This window comes from Symphodus melops (genome assembly GCF_947650265.1).
Source record: "Symphodus melops genome assembly, chromosome: 19".
In the NCBI taxonomy this organism is placed as follows: domain Eukaryota; kingdom Metazoa; phylum Chordata; class Actinopteri; order Labriformes; family Labridae; genus Symphodus; species Symphodus melops.
The window spans coordinates 22438322-22451867 of NC_136709.1; the positions used below are offsets into that span (position 1 = coordinate 22438322).

Here is a 13546-nt window from a genome sequence, read left to right on the forward strand (position 1 = left end):
GGATAGACCGTCTGGTCTTCATGTATTAACTCGTCCGGTCAGCAGGGCGTCTCTCTCTGTCTCTCTCTCTCTCTGTCTCTCTGTCTCTCTCTCTCTCTGTCTCTCTGTCTCTCTCTCTCTCTGTCTCTCTCTCTCTGTCTCTGTCTCTCTCTCTGTCTCTCTCTCTCTCTGTCTCTCTGTCTCTCTGTCTCTCTCTCTCTCTCTCTCTCTCTGTCTCTCTCTGTCTCTCTCTCTGTCTCTCTCTCTCTCTCTCTGTCTCTCTCTCTCTGTCTCTCTGTCTCTCTCTCTCTCTGTCTCTCTCTCTCTCTCTGTCTCTCTCTCTCATCCTCTCTCTCTCTCTCTCTCTGTCTCTCTCTCTCTCTCTGTCTCTCTCTCTCTCTGTCTCTCTGTCTCTCTCTGTCTCTCTCTGTCTCTCTCTCTGTCTCTCTCTCTCTCTCTCTCTCTGTCTCTCTGTCTCTCTCTGTCTCTCTCTCTCTCTCTCTCTCTCTCATCCTCTCTCTCTCTCTGTCTCTCTCTCTCATCCTCTCTCTCTCTCTCATCCTCTCTCTCTCTCTCTCTCTCTCTCTCTCTGTCTCTCATCCTCTCTCTCTGTCTCTCTCTCTCTCTCTCTCTCTCTCTCTCTCTCATCCTCTCTCTGTCTCTCTCTCTCTCTCTCTCTCTCTCTCTGTCTCTCTCTCTCTCTCTCTCTCTCTCTCTCTCTCTGTCTCTCTCTCTCTCTCTGTCTGTGTTTAATCCAATCAGAAATCTTCTAAACCAAAGTGCACACTGCAGTTCCTCAGGTGTCCATGACTAGTCTGTCATATAAAGGCCTCTATTAAAGACTTTATGCTAGATACAAAAGTGACCATATTTGGAGGAGGGCGGAGTTAGAGAGGAGCGAAGGAACCTCTAAAACACCACAAAACAGAAAACAGGAACAGCCATCTCCTCAGAGCTCACCTTCCTGTTTGTTTTACCTGACAGGTGGCTGTGCTGCTGATGGACACACAAGGGACGTTTGACAGCCAGTCAACTCTTCGAGATTCAGCCACCGTGTTCGCTCTGAGCACCATGATTAGCTCCATGCAGGTACGCTACCTGAAACACGAGCACCTCCATGCAGGTACGCTAGCTGAGACACGAGCACCTCCATGCAGGTACGCTACCTGAAACACGAGCACCTCCATGCAGGTACGCTAGCTGAGACACGAGCACCTCCATGCAGGTACGCTACCTGAAACACGAGCACCTCCATGCAGGTACGCTACCTGAAACACGAGCATCTCCATGCAGGTACGCTACCTGAAACACGAGCACCTCCATGCAGGTACGCTACCTGAAACACGAGCACCTCCATGCAGGTACGCTAGCTGAAACACGAGCATCTCCATGCAGGTACGCTACCTGAAACACGAGCACCTCCATGCAGGTACGCTAGCTGAGACACGAGCACCTCCATGCAGGTACGCTACCTGAAACACGAGCACCTCCATGCAGGTACGCTAGCTGAGACACGAGCACCTCCATGCAGGTACGCTAGCTGAGACACGAGCACCTCCATGCAGGTACGCTACCTGAAACACGAGCACCTCCATGCAGGTACGCTACCTGAAACACGAGCACCTCCATGCAGGTACGCTACCTGAAACACGAGCACCTCCATGCAGGTACGCTACCTGAAACACGAGCACCTCCATGCAGGTACGCTACCTGAAACACGAGCACCTCCATGCAGGTACGCTACCTGAAACACGAGCACCTCCATGCAGGTACGCTAGCTGAAACACGAGCATCTCCATGCAGGTACGCTAGCTGAAACACGAGCATCTCCATGCAGGTACGCTAGCTGAAACACGAGCATCTCCATGCAGGTACGCTAGCTGAGACACGAGCACCTCCATGCAGGTACGCTAGCTGAGACACGAGCACCTCCATGCAGGTACGCTAGCTGAAACACGAGCACCTCCATGCAGGTACGCTAGCTGAAACACGAGCATCTCCATGCAGGTACGCTAGCTGAGACACGAGCACCTCCATGCAGGTACGCTAGCTGAAACACGAGCACCTGAAACATGTTCACGTCCTGACTCTGTTTGTAGTTGAAAGTCATATTTCTTCTTAACGGAGAAACTTCAGATGTTCTTTTTAATACTTTTCGGAGGTAACATTCTTCTCTTCTGCAGGTCTACAACATCTCCCAGAACGTCCAGGAGGACGACCTCCAGCACCTGCAGGTGACTCTTTTATAATGAACACAGGTGTACATTTCTTTTCCTCCAGCATTTAATCAAAGCCGTCATTTTAAACATCTGCAGCTCTCTGGCTGTTTTAGGAACCACATCATATGAAGGTCCTGTTCACATTGAACATGTAGTTTGTTTTTATTTCCAGTCTGGACACAAAAAGCCACATGAGATCTGATTTTTCCAAATCTCATTTAAACCTCATACGGAGGTGGTTTCAAATCTGATTCCTACAGATCTGACTCGATCTGAATATCTCGGTCATCGAAAAATAACGACGACGACGTAGATCCATGAAGCAGGAAGTGAACTCCGTTCAGTGAAAGAAAACAAGAATCAAATCAAACGTGGTAAAACAGCCAGCGGACAGACGGTTGAGTCAGAAATAATCACACTGCTCTGACATCCATGTTGCTGTTGTGTTTTCTGGGTGTAACCTGTTACCATAGAAACCAACGTGGTTGAGACCAGGTCAGTATGGACCAGTAGAGATCTGGTCACTTGTGATCTGTAATGTGGACAGTCAGTCAGTTAGATCGGATTCTGATCAAAGCGTGAGTGTGCAGCTTCTCCCTCTCTTGTTTCAGCTTTTCACAGAGTACGGCAGACTGGCCATGGAAGAGACTTTCCTCAAACCATTCCAGGTACGTCCTCTCATCTTCACCTGCTGGGTGGATTAAACACACATCACGGCATCTGTAAAGAGTAGAGAAATCAGAGAACAAGTTTTATTAGATGAACTTGAGAGAGACCAAAGACACAGAAGTTCATGTGCCGACACAGTGACACCATTCAAAGATCCATTTGATTCATAGTTTAAATGACAAACAAGATGTGTTAATGTCTTGTTTTTATTATCCTTTGAAACACACATACAGACAATTCAAACAGTACAAACACACATCAGAAGAAGTGCACAGCCTCCACGCTGCTGTTAACAGAATAACCAGGGCGAGGCCGCGCTTCCTTTCTCTGACACTGAAGTATTAAAATATTCAAAGCAATGTCTTTTAAGCAAGATAAGAAAACATCAAATTAAAACTAAAAAATCTAAATTAAAACAAAGTTTTCGGCCTGATAATCCAAAAGCATCCCTTTGCCTGTTTATCTTGTATCTAAAGAAGGGCGCCCAAACCTCCTCACCTTTCCACTTGAACCTTTATGTGAGAGACAAGGTGTGAGCTCGGAGGTTCATGCCTCCTGAGTGTTGACGGCCTTCTTCTATAAAAGCTCTTCAGCTGACAACTGAATAATCAACATTCAAAATCAGATTTGGTTCAGCAGCAGTTTGAGACCAGTAACCTTCAGTGTGGATACATGACCACACCCAGTGTGTGTCCCACCTCCACCTGACATCTCTGCCAGACTGGGATTCATCTGGTGTCTCAGCTGGGGGGGCATCTGAAGCCATGTAGTTCCTCTGGTTCTGTTGTTCCTTCCTCATCTGTGAACACTGACGCTTTGTTTTTCAATATTGATGTTTGTAACAATCTTAAAAATCAAAGTGACCTTGTGTCAGAGTCAGTGAATGACTCTGAGTGGCCTTCTTCACATCAGGCTGAACCTTCTTAAAGTCTTGAGCAAAGGAAGGAGCCAGCAGAGAGTTTCATTAAATGAGTCTATCCATCCTGACTCTGGGTTAATCCACAGCTGCCCGGTTCAGTCTAATATCTGGAACAGGAAACCTCCTTTCTCAGCAGGCATTTTTAATAGTGGCTTCTTTTCATTCCAGATCCATTTACTGAATCATCTCTTTGACATTTTGATCGTTTTCGTACCAGGTAGCATCGGGATCATTTTCAGTCATGCTGTCCTACCGAGCATAGATCACGTTAGAGAACCAGACTTATCCGGATGCTCACTGAGACTTTTTTAGACAGGTTCAACGTTAGCCTTAGGGTTAGGAGTGACTCCGATCCCCAGGTTAGTTAAGCCTTTGGGTGACCATTTCAAAGACGCTTAAAGATATTTAAAGGCTGATGAATCTGTCACATTTACTTTGTTTGGTCTCATAATTTGATTGTTTTGTTGTACTGAGGAGGGAGATAGGAATATATCAAATTAATGACAGGTCACCTTTAATCCTCAGTCGATGATCTTCCTGGTAAGAGATTGGAGCTTTCCATATGAGTTCCCGTACGGTCAGGAGGGAGGGATGAAGTTCCTGGAGAAGAGACTGAAGGTCAGTGATTGTCGGGTGTTACATATCTTTCAATTCAATCAAAAAAAAATTATTTGCCCCTGAGGGGCAATTCAAAGGCATACGGAGCAGTAAATTAATGACAGTGCATCTATACTAATGCTGAACATCTCCTGGTCAGCAAACATCTTTGACATGACAGTGGACCTCCTACTTCTGTGTCAGATTTCAGAAAACCAGCACGAGGAGCTGCAGAACGTCCGTAAACACATACACTCGTGCTTCACCAACATCTCCTGTTTCTTGATGCCCCACCCTGGCCTCAAGGTGGCCACCAACCCACACTTTGATGGACGCATTAGAGGTACGTGGCATCCGCCTGATACCTTGTCTGTCATTGAAATACATGTTACATATTCAATCAGGGCTTTCTCCAGCACTTCTTGGTTCTGGTAACATTAGGCTCCTCCCCAACAGCCTGAGATGTTACAATAACCACACCCCCAACACCAGCTGCCAGAAAGCCCTGTGGAGATGTTGTACAAAGGTCCGCATTATAGCGGTCATATGTTCAGATCCAACCTCAGCACTTTGCATGTCATTAACTCACCTGTGGTCTGGATCATTAGCTCACCTGTGGTCTGGATCATTAGCTCACCTGTGGTCTGGATCATTAGCTCACCTGTGGTCTGGATCATTAGCTCACCTGTGGTCTAGATCATTAACTCACCTGTGGTCTGGATCATTAGCTCAGCTGTGGTCTAGATCATTAACTCACCTGTGGTCTGGATCATTAGCTCACCTGTGGTCTAGATCATTAGCTCACCTGTGGTCTGGATCATTAGCTCACCTGTGGTGTTGGTCAGGAACTCACCTGTGTGTGTGTGTGTGTTTTCTTATCTAGAGATCGACAGTGACTTCCTGAATAATCTGAAGGTTCTGGTTCCGTGGCTGCTCAGCCCTCGAAGCATTGACGTGAAGGAGATCAACGGCAGCGAGATCACCTGCAGAGGTCTGCTGGAGTACTTCAAGGTGAAAGCAGGAAACACTTTGTATCAGCCAATCAGACTCTTTACTTCTGCATATGAAGGGTTAAATATTTACAGCTTTAATTCATGTCTCTGTTTTATTTCAGGCGTACATTAAGATCTATCAGGGCGAGGAGCTTCCTCATCCAAAGTCCATGCTCCAGGTAACCCCAACTTCACTGCATTTTACTTCACTTTACTACACTTTACTACATTTTACTACACTTTACTGCATTTTACTATACTTTACTGCATTTTACTATACTTTACTACACTTTACTTCACTTTACTACATTTTACTATACTTTACTTCACTTTACTACATTCTACTACACTTTACTTCACTTTACTACACTTTACTACATTTTACTATGCTTCACTACACTTTACTTCACTTTACTACATTCTACTACACTTTACTTCACTTTACTACACTTTACTACACTTTACTGCATTTTACTATACTTTACTTCACTTTACTACATTCTACTACACTTTACTTCACTTTACTACACTTTACTACATTCTACTACACTTTACTTCACTTTACTTCACTTTACTACATTCTACTACACTTTACTTCACTTTACTACACTTTACTACACTTTACTGCATTTTACTATACTTTACTTCACTTTACTACATTCTACTACACTTTACTTCACTTTACTACACTTTACTACACTTTACTGCATTTTACTATACTTTACTTCACTTTACTACACTTTACTACATTTTACTATACTTTACTACATTTTACTATACTTTACTACACTTTACTACACTTTACTGCATTTTACTATACTTTACTTCACTTTACTACACTTTACTACATTTTACTATACTTTACTACATTTTACTATACTTTACTACACTTTACTACAATTTACAACATTTTACTATACTTTACTACACTTTACTACACTTTACTACATTTTACTATACTTTACTTCACTTTACTACACTTTACTACATTTTACTATACTTTACTACATTTTACTATACTTTACTACATTTTACTATACTTTACTACACTTTACTACAATTTACAACATTTTACTATACTTTACTACACTTTACTACATTTTACTATACTTTACTTCACTTTACTACACTTTACTACATTTTACTATACTTTACTACATTTTACTATACTTTACTACATTTTACTATACTTTACTACACTTTACTTCACTTTACTACAATTTACAACATTTTACTATACTTTACTACACGTTACTACACTTTACTACATTTTACTATACTTTACTTCACTTTACTACACTTTACTACATTTTACTATACTTTACGTGACAGGACGGGCAGGATCAGCTGGTTGTTCAGTTGAAGTAGAGAGAGGAGCGTCTGCAGCTGAAGACGTGCTGCTTGATGGCCCGTAGTCTGCGTTTAGGGAGGGGCGGAGCTCCCCTGTAGTCATGGTCTCACCTGTACTCATGGTCTCCCCTGTAGTCATGGTCTCCCCTGTAGTCATGGTCTCACCTGTAGTCATGGTCTCCCCTGTAGTCATGGTCTCCCCTGTAGTCATGGTCTCCCCTGTAGTCATGGTCTCACCTGTAGTCATGGTCTCACCTGTAGTCATGGTCTCCCCTGTAGTCATGGTCTCACCTGTAGTCATGGTCTCACCTGTAGTCATGGTCTCCCCTGTAGTCATGGTCTCCCCTGTAGTCATGGTCTCACCTGTAGTCATGGTCTCACCTGTAGTCATGGTCTCACCTGTAGTCATGGTCTCCCCTGTAGTCATGGTCTCCCCTGTAGTCATGGTCTCCCCTGTAGTCATGGTCTCACCTGTAGTCATGGTCTCCCCTGTAGTCATGGTCTCCCCTGTAGTCATGGTCTCCCCTGTAGTCATGGTCTCACCTGTATTTGTCTGGTAAATGCACATGCATAAATACAGGCAGTGCACTGTAGACCAGATTGCAGACAAAGGCAGTGGCCTTGGTGGGCTGATCCACAAAGGAATCACTTTGAGGAACTCGCTGCTGGAGGACGATGGTGATGTGGTGGAAGGAAGGGGTTCTGGTCATGATGTTGTTCTAATAGCTTCTTCAGGCTGGGACCTCCACCATGCGTTGGTTTGGTTTGCAGTCTTTTCTGTAACAGTCCCGGTGTGGGTAAACTCTCCAAGTCCGAGGACATGGTTCTCTCCTGGAAAAAGGTGGACTGCTCCTTTTGGGTGGGAAGTGGGACTCTGCCTCATGCGAAGGAGTTCAAGTATCTCGAGGCACGAGTGAGGAGAGAGAGATGAACCTGAAGAGAAATGTGAACTGTCCTTTTCTCACTTAATTGTCTTTCTTCCTGCTGTAAACATAAGTGTTTTCATTTTTAAAATGTTGAATCTTGAATGAGATGATTACTTATCTTCTCTTTCTCTCAGGCAACAGCGGAGGCGAATAACTTGGCAGCTGTAGCAGCGGCGAGGGATCTGTACAATAAGAAGATGGAGGAGGTTAGAAATGAGAACATAGTGTTAAAATAACTGACTTCTCCTCCTGCTCACTGACCCTCTTTTCTCTGCTTTCAGGTGTGTGGAGGGGACCGGCCTTTCCTGGCTCCTAGCGAGCTGCAGGCCCGTCACAGCGCCATACGGGAGGAGGCGCTGCAGGTGTTTCGTAGCGTGAAAAAAATGGGAGGCGAGGAGTTCAGCCGCCGTTACCTGCAGCAGCTGGAGGGAGAGATCGACGAGGTTTTCGTTCAGTACATCAAGCACAATGACTCCAAGAACATTTTCCATGCTGCCCGCACACCGGCCACGCTGTTCGTGGTCATCTTTATCATGTACGTGGCGGCAGGAATCACAGGCTTTGTGGGCGTGGACATCATCGCCAGTCTTTGTAACATGATCCTGGGTCTGGCTCTGATCACGCTCTGCACCTGGGCCTACATCCGCTACTCCGGGGAGTACCGAGAGCTCGGTGCTGTCATCGACCAGGTGGCCGGAGCGCTTTGGGACCAGGTAATGTACATGTACATACGTGTAGAAATGACCCCCCCCCCCTTTAATGAACTGTTAATGAACCATGTATGTTCCTGTGATGTCATCATGTATGTTCTAACAATGTTCCTGTGATGTCATCATGTATGTTCTAACAGTGGTGTTATTTCTTTTTACGCCTCCTCAGGGGAGCACTAACGAGGTGAGTCGACATTTTCTAAATGTTAAATATTCTTTTTTAATAACTTGATGTTTGTCATCATGAGGAGCGAATCTTTCAGTGTCAGATCTCTGTGATGATGTTCTCCTCTGACTGTGTTATGTTTCCTCCTCTCTGCTCCTCAGGCGCTATACAAGCTCTATAATGTAGCAGCCAATCACAGGCACCTGTACCACCATGCCTTCCCCGGGCCTCAGGTAGAGGATGAGGCCGAAGAGGAGGACAAGAAGAGGGACTGATTGGAGAAGACAACAGGAACTTCATGTTGATAGACAGGAGGAGAAGGAGGAGTTTCCTCTCCTATCAGGCACCTTGTTTTTTCTGTCCTTACATCCCCTGCTTTTACCCCTCCAACAGACTGATGAGATCACAGCGCCCCCTGCGGGGCAGCCTGAGTTCACTGAATGGACAGCGTTCTTCATCGTGTCTTACTGTTGTTCTGTGAACATATATAACTAAGGTGTACAGACCCTCTTCACTTTGCAGGAGGACGCCACGCTGATCCGTCATCTTCATATTACGTCTTCTCACTCAGCTCCACATGCTTTTAAACTAAAGTGTGCCCCCCTCCAACTGTGACGATGGTTCTGTTCTTTACAATTTAGTGCCCTTTATAGTAAACAATATGTAAGACCTGATGTCTGAAATCTACGTGTCATGTCTGTAAAGCAAAGCAGTGTTTCCGCCTCCTCAGCATGATAAGTGGTTAATAATACGTGTCATCTTTGAGCTCTTCAGGTCGCTTTACTTTATAAAACTGCACTTAAATGGTTGTGACAAAGTGTTTCTGTGCCATAATATTCACTTTACACAAACTTTACAGCTTCCTGCAGACATGCAGAAGTCCTTTTGAAACGCAGACGCCAACCTGCAGACACGCAGACGCTAACCTGCAGACACGCAGACGCTAACCTGCAGACACGCAGACGCTAACCTGCAGACACGCAGACGCTAACCTGCAGACACGCAGACGCTAACCTGCAGACACGCAGAAGTCCTTTTGAAACGCAGACGCCAACCTGCAGACACGCAGACGCTAACCTGCAGACACGCAGACGCTAACCTGCAGACACGCAGACGCTAACCTGCAGACACGCAGACGCTAACCTGCAGACACGCAGACGCTAACCTGCAGACACGCAGACGCCAACCTGCAGACACGCAGACGCTAACCTGCAGACACAGACGCTAACCTGCAGACACGCAGACGCTAACCTGCAGACACGCAGACGCTAACCTGCAGACACGCAGACGCTAACCTGCAGATGTCTGCAGACTTGCAGTCTTGCAGACTTGCAGATGTCTGCAGACTTGCAGATGTCTGCAGACTTGCAGACTTGCAGATGTCTGCAGACTTGCAGACTTGCAGACTTGCAGATGTCTGCAGACTTGCAGACTTGCAGATGTCTGCTGACTTGCAGACTTGCAGATGTCTGCAGACTTGCAGATGTCTGCAGACTTGCAGATGTCTGCAGACTTGCAGACTTGCAGACTTGCAGATGTCTGCAGACTTGCAGACTTGCAGACTTGCAGATGTCTGCAGACTTGCAGACTTGCAGATGTCTGCTGACTTGCAGACTTGCAGATGTCTGCAGACTTGCAGATGTCTGCAGACTTGCAGACTTGCAGACTTGCAGATGTCTGCAGACTTGCAGACTTGCAGACTTGCAGACTTGCAGATGTCTGCAGACTTGCAGATGTCTGCAGACTTGCAGTCTTGCAGACTTGCAGATGTCTGCAGACTTGCAGATGTCTGCAGACTTGCAGATGTCTGCAGACTTGCAGACTTGCAGATGTCTGCAGACTTGCAGACTTGCAGATGTCTGCAGACTTGCAGACTTGCAGACTTGCAGATGTCTGCCTGCTGAAATGCCTGCCAACACATCAATCAGTATTAACAGACTTTATATGTTCCTATGACTGTGAAGGAGTTTCTTTACGCACACATTGACCACACTGCTTCAATAGACAAGAACAAAGCAGTGTGAAGTTTACTCAAATCAACAACTTAAGTGAGACTGGAGCAACGCGTGTATGTATTTAATAATAATAATGCATTTTATTGAATGGCGCCTTTAAGAAGACAGATTTATTGCGTTTGAGTGTTTGAGATTAGAAGAGGAATGTCGCAGTTCTGTGGCTGCAAAAGGATCAGAGCGAGCTGTGATGAGGCGTGGGCCACTCTTCTTCTCCACCTTACAGTCATCATGTTTCCACATCAGCCACATTAAAAGAAAACTAATGTTTGCATGGTGATGGAGGACGAGACAGTGGACTGTTAGCATTTATGTGTCAAGCGAACAAAAGACCACGGATCGTACGTCACGCCCTGCGTTCCTTTTGATTTTTTAATTAACGTGATGTCACACACTCCAAGGTCATTTAGACTCAATGACCTTTATACAGTAACATTTATCTCCTAAAAATAAAAATCACACAAACAGACTTCATCTGACAGTTTGTAAACTTTCTTTTTCTGTGAAGTATTTTTCCAGAGATCACATGATCATCACTCTGATACGCTCTCATGTCTGATATTAACATTGTTTTTATTTAATCATGCAGTAAAGAAGCAACACTGCAGACTTTATTATTTAGTCATGTTTTTAATAAACACACATCTGGTGGCCCCCTCACTGACTTATAAAAACATCAAACCTTCTTTTTTTATTTTATATACTTTATTAATCCCCAAGGTTGCCCCCACTGGAAGCGACCCCTGAGCTGGTGGGGGATCAGTGCCTTGCTCAAGGACTTGGCTTCCCCCAGCAGTTCTTAGCATACATTTGATAAATATTGTAAAACATTGTCTTACAAAAGCTCAAAGAGGACATTTCATTGCCTCTGTTATCAGGTGATAAACAGTCTATTACGTCACATTATCTTGAGTCGTGATGAACAGGATGCATGTGAGAGTCGGGATCGCCACACGCCTCACACTGATGGCATTAGGAAAACCCTAACCCCCCGTTGAGATGAAAAAAGAACATGAAGGTATTGGTTATCTCAGGAGAACAGAGTACCGTAAATTCCGGACTATAAGCCGCTACTTTTTTCTCACACTTCGAGCACTGCGGCTTATTTATGGATTTTTTATGGGGGACAATGAGCTTCTGCCGCAAAAACATTTGACTTCGTCACGTCGGATCTTAATATCAGTCATTTTGCGCTTCATGCTCGCACCCTCATCATGGAAAACACACGGAGAAATACATATGATGCAGCTTTCAAGTTAAAGGCGATCGACCTGGCTGTCAAAGAAGCTAACAGAGCTGCTGCACGTTAAGATGACACTGACAGCGACAACAGAGACTGAGGAAGTGAGTAATGAAGTCATTCTGAGGCAGTGAATGGATGGACTTTTTCTTGTGAAATATATTACGGTCATCTTTTTCATCAGCCGTGTTACAGACACCGTCGGCTAGGCTTCGTATTGTAACGGTTCATGTTGTAAAGTCAGTAGTTGATAATGTGTTCATAATTCCGATTATGTGGAGAGTCAGTGAATGCACCAGCGAGGATGTGTTGAGTGGCTGTATGAGAGAACGCTGGGGGAGAGAGTTGGATTGTTACGGCAGGTTATGTGTTGCTCTCTGCTGTAAACGGCGTGGTCACGGCCGACAGTGACCGGGTTATTAAAAGTTGTTGCTCTCTGCTGTAAACGGCGTGGTCACGGCCGACAGTGACCGGGTTATTAAAAGTTATTATTTGAACGCTCTCGTCGTCCTTTAACGTACAGCTACAGTATTTGCGGATGTTACCGGTAGCCTACGTCTGTGTAAATAGCTCTTGTTATAGCGTGGACACCTGCGGCTTATAATCAAGTGCGGCTTATATATGTACAAATACATTTATTTACTTATTTTAGCCGGTGCGGCTTATATCCAGGTGCGCTCAATAGTACGGAATTTACGGTAAATCAAATGTTTAGCTACATGTCCTCTGAGGGCCTCCATACTTTCACACCACCTCCATCATTAAAGGGTCAATAAAATAAGTTTCCAAGAACCTGAACTTCCCAAAATCCGTCCATGAAAGTCATTAAGATAATTAAAACAAGGCGTCATGAGGACAGAAGAGGAGTTTCTCTGATGTGTCAAACGTGATCCAGTTTAAAGGAGATGATCCATATTTAAATACGTATCACGTTACCTAACCCTTTAAAGTTTCACCTTTAAAAACTTTCAAGTTTAAACACAACATACATGACGTAACGTTGCCGGCTGCTTTGAACAAGACGAGAACTTGGTGAGACAAAGCATGGTGCGAAGTTGTAGGACCCATCCAGTCCTTATAAGGACACGTCCACCCCGGCAGTCCTTATAAGGACACGTCCACCCCTGCAGTCCTTATAAAGGCACGTCCACCCCAGCAGTCCTTATAAGGACACGTCCACCCCTGCAGTCCTTATAAAGGCACGTCCACCCCGGCAGTCCTTATAAGGACACGTCCACCCCTGCAGTCCTTATAAAGGCACGTCCACCCCGGCAGTCCTTATAAGGGCACGTCCACACCGGCAGTCCTTATAAGGACACGTCCACCCCGGCAGTTCATATAAGGGCACGTCCACCCCGGCAGTCCTTATAAAGGCACGTCCACCCAGGCAGTCCTTATAAGGACACGTCCACCCAGGCAGTCCTTATAAGGACACGTCCACCCCGGCAGTCCTTATAAGGACACGTCCACCCCGGCAGTCCTTATAAGGACACGTCCACCCAGGCAGTCCTTATAAGGACACGTCCACCCCGGCAGTCCTTATAAGGACACGTCCACCCCTGCAGTCCTTATAAAGGCTCGTCCACCCCGGCAGTCCTTATAAGGGCACGTCCACACCGGCAGTCCTTATAAGGACACGTCCACACCGGCAGTCCTTATAAGGACACGTCCACCCCGGCAGTCCTTATAAGGGCACATCCACCCGGCAGTCCTTATAAGGACACGTCTACCCAGGCAGTCCTTATAAGGACACGTCCACCCCGGCAG

At 45.5% G+C, this 13546-nt stretch overlaps 1 protein-coding gene across 1 annotated transcript in view; it reads left to right on the top strand.

The window, feature by feature from the left end:
* The window catches only part of atl1 (atlastin GTPase 1), a 170355-nt gene extending 160614 nt beyond the window's left edge, over positions 1-9741 (top strand). The window contains exons 2-12 of the mRNA XM_079370466.1: positions 962-1068; positions 2163-2213; positions 2810-2866; positions 4312-4404; positions 4588-4726; positions 5267-5394; positions 5498-5554; positions 7786-7857; positions 7933-8364; positions 8531-8545; positions 8689-9741. Coding sequence (XP_079226592.1) covers positions 979-1068; positions 2163-2213; positions 2810-2866; positions 4312-4404; positions 4588-4726; positions 5267-5394; positions 5498-5554; positions 7786-7857; positions 7933-8364; positions 8531-8545; positions 8689-8802 — 1248 coding nt within the window. The 5' untranslated portion in view covers positions 962-978 and the 3' untranslated portion in view covers positions 8803-9741. The remainder of the gene's footprint in view (positions 1-961; positions 1069-2162; positions 2214-2809; positions 2867-4311; positions 4405-4587; positions 4727-5266; positions 5395-5497; positions 5555-7785; positions 7858-7932; positions 8365-8530; positions 8546-8688) is intronic.
* The last annotated feature ends 3805 nt before the right edge of the window (positions 9742-13546 follow it).